This window comes from Tachysurus fulvidraco, chromosome 14 (genome assembly GCF_022655615.1).
Source record: "Tachysurus fulvidraco isolate hzauxx_2018 chromosome 14, HZAU_PFXX_2.0, whole genome shotgun sequence".
NCBI lineage: Eukaryota > Metazoa > Chordata > Actinopteri > Siluriformes > Bagridae > Tachysurus > Tachysurus fulvidraco.
In genome coordinates this window covers 24,095,096-24,104,611 of record NC_062531.1, presented here as the reverse complement: position 1 = coordinate 24,104,611, position 9,516 = coordinate 24,095,096, and the positions used below count along the sequence as shown (strand labels likewise).

The 9,516-nt window shown below is 41.4% G+C and overlaps 1 protein-coding gene across 1 annotated transcript; it reads right to left on the bottom strand.

Moving 5' to 3' along the window:
- Positions 1–3,348: 3,348 nt before the first annotated feature.
- fzd10 (frizzled class receptor 10) lies at positions 3,349–7,158 on the bottom strand. Its single transcript, XM_047800296.1, has one exon. The coding sequence runs from the start codon at positions 6,369–6,371 to the stop codon at positions 4,614–4,616; it is 1,758 nt and encodes a 585-aa protein (XP_047656252.1). The 5' UTR covers positions 6,372–7,158; the 3' UTR covers positions 3,349–4,613.
- Between the last annotated feature and the right edge of the window lie 2,358 nt (positions 7,159–9,516).

The window sequence follows — 9,516 nt, the reverse complement described above, 5'->3', positions numbered from 1 at the left end:
TGAGTGGATAGAAATATCTTCCTTTTATCATCTTCAAAGCTGTTATTCTTTACACGAGCTTTCACAAATTGTGGGTGTTTGGGGTTATGTTTATATCTTTTCCCTGCATAATTGATGAGCAATAGAAGAGATTAAAGTAAACAAGTAAACCAAACACACATCACATCTGCCATCAAAAGATGCTTCATATATGTGGGTGTGTGTGTGTGTTCATGGACATTAAGGAAGATGAAAAGCTTCTCTAACTGTTGTTAGCTCATCATTTCCATTGAGTTTGAGAACCTTACAGTATATTCCAGCCTCTGTATGGTCTGTGTGAGCTCAGTGAAGGACCGATACACTCAGGCAAGCCCACACACAAATATACTCTCATAACCAGTGACTAAGAGAGTGTGTGTGTTTGCATACGGGTTTCTGTATATTGTATTACTTTAAATGTACACTTAACAAATACACTCAAACACACACAAGCAAACATTGCGTGTTAGTTAGTCCGAGCTATTGGCTTCTGCGGAGCACAGGGGCCAGGCTCACCGGTGTCTACACACACAGTGCTCATGAATTAAGACTAATCGCACACACAGATTTGTTTAATTGCTCTCTTGGTGTACTGTGCACTACTGCGGCTAAATTAAACTGAATAAAGCTATGTCTAAACTTACCTTACATCAGCAACCCTCACATTAACCTCAGTAACATTTACCTTAACTTTAGTAACCCTCACCTTAACCTCAGTAACCCTCACCTTAACCTCAGTAACCCTCACCTTAAGGTCTGTAACCCTCACATTAACCTCGGTAACATTTACCTTAACTTTATTAACCCTCACCTTAACCTCAGTAACCCTCACCTTAACCTCAGTAACCCTCACATTAACCTCGGTAACATTTACCTTAACTTTAGTAACCCTCACCTTAACCTCAGTAACCCTCACTTACACCTCGGTAACCCTCAATTTAACCTCAGTAACCCTCACATTAACCTCGGTAACATTTACCTTAACTTTATTAACCCTCACCTTAACCTCAGTAACCCTCACCTTAACCTCAGTAACCCTCACCTTAACCTCAGTAACCCTCACTTTAACCTCGGTAACATTTACCTTAACTTTAGTAACCCTCACCTTAACCTCAGTAACCCTCACCTTAACCTCAGTAACCCTCACATTAACCTCGGTAACATTTACCATAACTTTAGAAACCCTCACCTTAACCTCAGTAACCCTCACTTTAACCTCAGTAACATTTACCTTAACTTTAGTAACCCTCACCTTAACCTCAGTAACCCTCACCTTAACCTCAGTAACATTTACCTTAACTTTAGTAACCCTCACCTTAACCTCAGTAACCCTCACCTTAACCTCAGTAACATTTACCTTAACTTTAGTAACCCTCACCTTAACCTCAGTAACCCTCACATTAACCTCTGCAACCTTAACTTTAGTTACCCCTACCTCACCCTCAGTAACCCTCAATTTAACCTCATCAGCCGTAAACTTAACCTCAGTAACACTTACCTTACCTTTAATAACTCTTACTTTAACCTCCATAACCCTAACCATAACCTCAGTAACAGCACAAATTCCATCTTTGTAACCTAATTCGTAACTTTAATCTCACTCAACTTACTCTTAATCTATTCATATCCTAAAAAAAAAACAGCTGCCCTAGACATAATTTCAGCACAATTACCTGTTGTTTTAACAACCATAACCTTAACCTCATAATTTATTTGCTTTATTAACTTTAACTTTGTTGTAATTTATCATAACCTTAGCCAAAGTACACTGAGTAACTCTAACTATAACTTGAACCTCAGAGTGAAGTTATTTTGAACATCCCTGAGTACACAGGGGCCCTAAGGGGAGGAAGAAGAACAGTCCAATGGAATGAACATTATCTGGGGCAGGGAGACCCAGAGCATTAACCTCTCGAAATCCCCTGTCAATTTACTTCTAATGTGCAGCAGACTTCTTACTTCTTACATACCACTTGCTACTTCTCAATCCTACTTGGTTTGCAGTGTGACACATGTTTATCTGAGTAGAAGACGAACACACACATTCAGTCATCCATGAAACGGTGCTTATCTCCTTGTTTGGCTGACAGACAGACTCGTAAAAGAACCTGAGATCAACTTCAGAAGAATTTCCCAGCTAATGGACCGATCAGAGTGAAGAAATCCGACCGTCGTTTTAATACGGCTGGGAAACGTATGATTAAGGAGTAGATGTTATTTATCTTTCTCTGAGATTTATAGTCTTCTATGTTCTTGGCTACAGCTCACTTCCTGTTGGGTAGATAATCACCAACTACGACACGCATTGGTCGCATGCTTTGTATATTTTGTTTTGTTTTGTATAGTCATGATTAGCCATATATGATAAGAGGTCATGTGACATAAAATTCACTTTGGATATGCCACATATTTTTCTTGGGAGTAGGTTGACAAGGTCGTTGGCATTTAGTGGGTAGAGAGATTGAAGGCATCAGTCTGTTAAAGTCACTTGGGACAAAGTGATTAAAAAAAAGATATTTTGACCCAATACTGTGACAATATCATATATAATAATTTAGATCTTGTATGTTGAAAGTTCTTGGGCTGATTTGCCAAATCTATCCACATTCTGTTCATTTCCTATAAAGAGAACCTATATTTAAGTTTAAGCACATACACGGCTCCCAAATCTCAGCAATCTCAGACATTCTCTGGCCAAGTGAGACAGCAGCGACATGTACTATGGCATCAGAATCGCCTTTTTAGGTCGGACCGGACTCATGCCACTGAAGATGCGAGAAAGCCTAGAAAAACGGATGTGCTTCGAATATCACGCTCTGCCGCAAGACAGATTAGTGCAACGACCCTTTTGGAGTTATGCCATTTTTTTTATAGACTTAGATGAACTTACATAATCCTGGCTGAGCTCTTGCATGAGAAGGCACAAATGCTACTCGGTAAACTTTTCAAATCCTTAAAGCTCAACTTGAAAGCATAACTCGAATGCACGCTATCGCTCGAGCCATTCAAGATCCGAGTTACACTGCCCGAGTATGACAATCACACACTTTTAAGTTCTCATAACGACATAAAACTGCATCATTTAAATAAGAAGCTAAGCAAAACCATGACCCGATTTAATGGTTTGATAAAAAAAAAAAAAAAAAAAAAAAAAAACAAAAAAGGCTTTAAAGCCTTGGCTTCTGTATTGTTTTTTTTTTTTTTTTGAACAGTACATAGAAGTGACTAGATTAATAGGGGAGAAATATGAAAGCCAGGCATTTCAAAAGTGGCTGGTTTTGAAATAAGGCTAAAAAATCAAGCTTTGTTCATAATCTCTTTGATGTCATCAAAACTTTTTATTTTTATACCCCCTTAGAGTCTGTACTAAACAAGGATTCTTTTGAGCAGAAAGAGGCATCATTAAACACCAATATGCAAAATATATATCAGTTCTTTGCTAAACCATGTTTGCCATGTTGTATGTATTCAAAACTTTTATTTTAAGATCTATCTATATTATATAGATAGATAGATAGATAGATAGATAGATAGATAGATAGATAGCGAGAGAGATAGAGATAGATAGAGACAGAGACAGAGACAGAGACAGAGACAGAGAGAGAGAGAGACAGAGAGAGAGAGATTTCCCGGTAGTAATCTGGTAAATCAGTGCTAGCCCATTAAACCACTTAGTCAGTTTTAGGACTTGGAACTTTGCCAGACTTATCTTATACATTTAAACATTTAATTTATACATTTGTTTATTTTACAATTTCAGTTTCATTGCTGATCCGTGCTGAACACACAGAACAAACCAAAACCGAGGTGTGAGATTTTCTGAACATCATAAACTAGAAAGTTTTTATTCATTCTTACAAAATATGAACTTTTTATTTATTTTTTTTTTTTAGAAATATATACAAAGAAGTTGTTGTGCTACAAAAGAAAAAAAGAGCTCAGTGTGACAAAAAAAAAACAACAACAAAAAACAAAACAAAACAAAGGGCTAAGAACCTGCTGTACAAAAGACCCCATTAAAAGACCATCGTCTTTTATGACAACATTTAGTGCTTGTAGATTTGCTTTATGTCATGAAGGGCCTTCACAATGGCCAGTTCATTCTCCGCAGCCAACAGCTGTTCTCCAATGTTAATGTGGCATGTGTGTGACATGGCCTCCATTTCCATAGAAAAGCCACAGGAACACGCAGCCGAGTATGCAAAATCCCTTTAGTGTCTTTAATGGGCCACTACAGTATTAAGAGTCTTGTTCTCTCTGTCACTGAGAGAAACATCTATTGCACATGATACAGCCGTTTGCAGTGACATAACCACAAAGAAGACTCGATCCCTTTTGAAAACAAACAGGCGCTAACCTTCCTTAAGTGGATAAGTAGTACAGATTAACTGACTGAACGGCCGGTGGTTTATTTTCATACGGATCGTTATTTGAGTCTGGAAAACATTCTGTCCTTGGAACACTGCATTTTGTTTATTTTAACAACTAAGGCTTGCATAAAATATACATGAACTTGTTCAGCCACAGATGACATAAACCAACGTAAGTGTCCCGCATAAGTGTGTTTTCTTTGTTGTGCGCGTAAGATTTTGTGCTCATACACATGTAGCAGGAGCTCCAGTGTGTTCATACTTCGTTTTGTGTCCTTTCAGTGCAGGGTGAGGTTTCAGGTAAGGCCGGCTGCCTGTGAACACACACGCCGCCTTCCTCCTCGCCCTCTTTCTCAGTTTGCGGCTGAAGACGTTCTGCCAGGACTGCAAAGTCTTGGAAGTCCAGATCCACATACCGCTAGTGATGCCCACCACCAGCAGCATAAATATCTTCACCATGAATATCTCGACAGCTGGTATGGAGCTCTTCATAGTGCACTCCTCTCCGCTCCCGTTCACGCCTTCCATGCAACGTTGCTCTCCTGCCAGAACTTTCCAGTAGTCCATGTTGAGCCGTTCGTAGAAGTAGCAAGCAATGACACAGGTGGCAGGAACGGTGTAGAGGACAGAGAACACCCCGATGCGCACCATCAGCTTCTCCAGTTTGTCAGTGTTTTCCCCTTCTGTTTTCATAACCTTGCGAATGTGAAAGAGAGCAACAAAGCCAGAGAGCAAAAACGAGGTGCCTATGATGAGGTAGCATGACAGAGGGATTAGGACAAAGCCAGTCATAGCCTTGACATCCATGCTGCCTACATAACAAATGCCTGTCAGTTCATCGCCTGCCACTTTTCTCATAACTAGAATCATGATGGTCTTTATAGCTGGAATAGCCCATGCAGCCAGGTGGAAATAGCTGCTGTTTGCTTCAATAGCCTCGTGTCCCCATTTCTTCCCAGCTGCCAGGAACCAGGTGAGAGTCAAAATCACCCACCAGAGGGAGCTAGCCATGCCAAAATAGTAGAGAATGAGGAAGACTATAGTGCAACCTGTGCTCTCCAGGCCTTCCTGGATGATGTACTGGACACCGCTGTCACGGTCACAGGCCACACTTTCAGCCCCTACAAACAGACGAATGAGGTAGCCTACAGAATAGACGCAGTAGGACATAGAGAGGAAGATGATAGGGCGCTCAGGGTACTTGAACCGCTGTGGGTCAATAAGAAAGGTGAGGACAGTGAAGGCGCTGGAGATGAAGCAAAGGATGGACCAGATGGCTATCCAGACCAGGGAGAAGCGCTTGTCTTCCTGGCTCCAGTATACATCCACTTTGGGGTAACACTTTGGGGCACATGACTCGCTCTTCTGCACATAGTGAAACTTCCCAGGGTTCCCGCAAGTGTCCTTCCCCATCCTCTCCTTAATGGGTAGATCCTGGTTGTTCCCATGTCGAGGAGGGCGCGAGTCAGGAGGCTGGGTGTGAGATCCTTTTAAAGACGTATCGTCGCTGCCATTGTTGGGGGCCTCCATGCAGAGGAAGTTGGGGTCGTTCTTATTAGGCAGCCTGGAGCAGTCCAGCGAATCGGGCCAGTGAAAATTAAACTGCTCCATAATGGGGGAACACTTCTGCCTTGCTTGCTCGCACATCACTCGGCAGGCTGGGATCGGGGTGGAGACCTGCTCCGTGCACATGGGGGCATAGAGTGAGCAAAGGAAAAACTTGAGGTGACTGTGGCAGCCGAATTCAATCAGCGGCACAAATTCGTGAAGCTTTATGGAAGCCTCTAACTGATCCTCGTGCCCCATCAAGTTAGGCATAACTGTCAAGTTGTACCCAATGTCCTTGCAGAGCGGGATCGAGATCTCCTGGCATCTCCCTTCTCCCGGTCGGTCTGGGTCTATGGAGCTGATCGCAGAGCACAAGCCAGCCGTGTAAAGCAGCAGCAAGCTGAGAAGACTCCATTCAAATGTGGAGTAAAACATTTTTTCCCACACTGGGTTATCTCATGTAGTACATGGAGTAATGATACAGATGTTTGCCTTTCAAAACAGCATGTATTTCGTTCGGCGAGCGAATGAGCTGCAGGACAGGTTAATTGATTTGCAAATTCGACTCACTGAAAATCGAACGACGGCACTTCTGGACAACTAGGTACACCGTACCGTAAATCCTCGAGAAGTTAAGACGTATGCGACGTACTCCATGGAGAACATTTCAGGACATCTCTGACAGAAATCTCACTTCCACGAAGAGGAGCGCCGACAAGAGAGCAGAAGAAAAATCCGTCCATTCCAGTAGAATACAGACGCATGCACAGAATATCTTTTTTTTTAAATTTAAATTAAATCCAGATATTTAGTCCTGTGAGGCAGTGAGAAGACTCTGTCCTTGCTTTAAAAAGTTCTGATACTTTTTTCCAGCGTCAGGATGGAATTCTGTCATCTATATTCCTTGGAATCCTTAGTTAAGTCCTTAGTGGAGGGAGAAAGTGAGACTCCGGACACTCAGCAGCAGCTCCGTGTGAGAGCTTGACGACAGAGTGAGCTGGAGTGTGTGAGTCTAACCTGCTAAAGATCCGCCTTCAAACACAACCTCTTTGCATAAGAAAGCCTAAACTGACACGGTGATTATATCCCCCACTAAACCCCATGGAACAGCCTGTAGGAGGTTTTAAAGTCTAACCAACATTTCTGGAGATCATAGCGAAGTTCTCACACACCATTTGTTGTTGTTTTGTCCCTAAATAAACTTTTTTTTTTACGCGGGGTGTTTAGAAAACGTCGCATTTTTTTTATTATTATTTATTTATTTTGCATTGATTTTTTTTTTCCTTCTTGTTATTGGCGCGAATTTTCGTCCCCACAGACATCCGATGCCGTGATTTTTTTTTTTTTTTAGTTCTTTCTTTACAACTGGCGATTTTCACGGTTTGGACTATTGTGAGAGAAAAGGAGGAAGAAGAAGAGAGAAAAAAAAAGGAGGAGAGTGTTTTATGCCCTCGGATTCGCCTCACATTTTATTGTCTGACGGAACCAAGCTGGTTTAGGGGTAGTTGTGGTGGTGGTGGTAGTGGGGTGGGGGCGGTGGGGTGGGAGTGGGGGGGTTCATTTTACTAGTAATATAACAGAGCCAAAGTGCTTCATAGGAATTCATACGAAATGGAGAGAGAGAGAGAGAGAGAGAGAGAGAGAGAGAGAGAGAGAGAGAGAGAGAGAGAGATGAAAGTAAATATTAAAACAATGCATTAAAGGGCAGGTGTATGTGATGTAATCTTTCCTTAAACCTATTTATAATACTGATTAATAACTTGAGAGAGAGAGAGAGAGAGAGAGAATGAGAGAGTGAGAGAGAATGAGAGAGAGAATGAGAGCGTGAGAGAGAATGAGTGTGAGAGAGAGAATAAGAGAGAGTGAGAGAGTGAGAGAGAGAGAGAGAGAGAGAGAGAGAGAGAGAGAGAGAGAGAGAGAGAGAGAGAATGAGTGAGATTTTGGATAAACTAACTTGTAGCTTGATTAATTATGATGCATTTTGTCATATAAGGAATAAATTCTTGCTGAATAGAAAAGAGACTAGAAAATAGGGGAAAAGATTACAGAGGATGGGAGAGAGAGAGAGAAAGAGAGATAAAAGTAGTAATACATATGAAAGAAGTTAGGCTAAGAAGAGACAGATATTGTTGTATAACTTCACTCATGTCCTCGGTGAATATGAACTTCACATGACTTTATACTCAGCGTGTAGCATCGCTGTCTCACAGTCCCAGTGTCTCTGGGTCCATCCTGAGCTCAGGGTTCAAGCTCCAGCACTGCCAAGCTGCCTCGGTTGGGCCCTCGAACAAGGCCCTTCACCCTCACTGCTCCAGGGGCGCTGTATAATGTCTGTCTGACCCTGTTCTCTGACCCCAACCTTTAAAACTCGCGATATGTGAAGAAAGAATTTCACTGTGCTGTAATTTACATTATATGTGACAAAATAAAGGCTTCTATATTCCATTCATCTAAATGAAAACTTACTCAGTACAAGTGAGAGGTGCACATTTCCATCTTAGCGTGTTTATCCTAGTCTCAAACGTAAAAGACTAATTAGCATGAATGAAAAAAATGTAAATGTCAATTTCTATTCTCTCTAATAGCGTCTGCTAACAGTAGACGTTTGTTCCGTATTGAATCACTGGCTTTGAGCGGTCAAACGAATTAATTAGTAAAACCGTGCCCTTTTCAGTCATACGGCGCACGGCCTGTCGATGAGGCGCAGGCGTGGCGTTACATAGGAGACCTTTTTAACCTACGTTTTCTTCGTTCCCGCCGTCATCGTAAATTCTCACTGAAGGAAAAGACAAAAACAAAGAGCTTATTTTAGTATAGTTCGAGTTGATTCATCCGTGTTTTGGGGCATCTGCATGCTAGGGCTGATAAACCTCAGTCAGAGTAAACCATTCGAAGAATGCGCTCTCTAATGATTCCTGAAATTCGGGTGTGTTGGCGTGTCCTGTAATTGTACACACCACTATGATACGTCTTCCTTTATAAACGAAATCATTTCACCCAACGTTAACCTTCTACCTTCTTACATGCCGTGCAAGTGACATGATGACAAAAGAGAGAGAGAGAGAGAGAGAGAGAGAGAGAGAGAGAGAGAGAGAGAGAGAATGAGTGAGATTTTGGATAAACTAACTTGTAGCTTGATTAATTATGATGCATTTTGTCATATAAGGAATAAATACTTACTGAATAGAAAAGAGACTAGAAAAGAGAGATGAAAGTAAATGCATTAAAGGGCAGGTATATGTGATGTAAACTTTCCTTAAACCTATTCTATTTATAATACTGATTAATAACTTGAGAGAGAGAGAGAGAGAGAGAGAGAGAGAGAGAGAGAGAGAGAGAGAGAGGAGAGAATGAGAGAGAGAGAGAATGAGAGAGCGTGAGAGAGAAAATGAGAGAGAGAGAATGAGAGAGAGTGAGAGAGAGAATGAGAGAGAGTGAGAGAGAATGAGAGAGAGGGAGATAGATAGATAGAGAGAGAGAGAGAGAGAGAGAGAGAGAGAGAGAGAGAGAGAGAGAAAATGAGTGAGATTTTGGATAAACTAACTTGTAGCTTGATTAATTATGATGCATTTTGTCATAT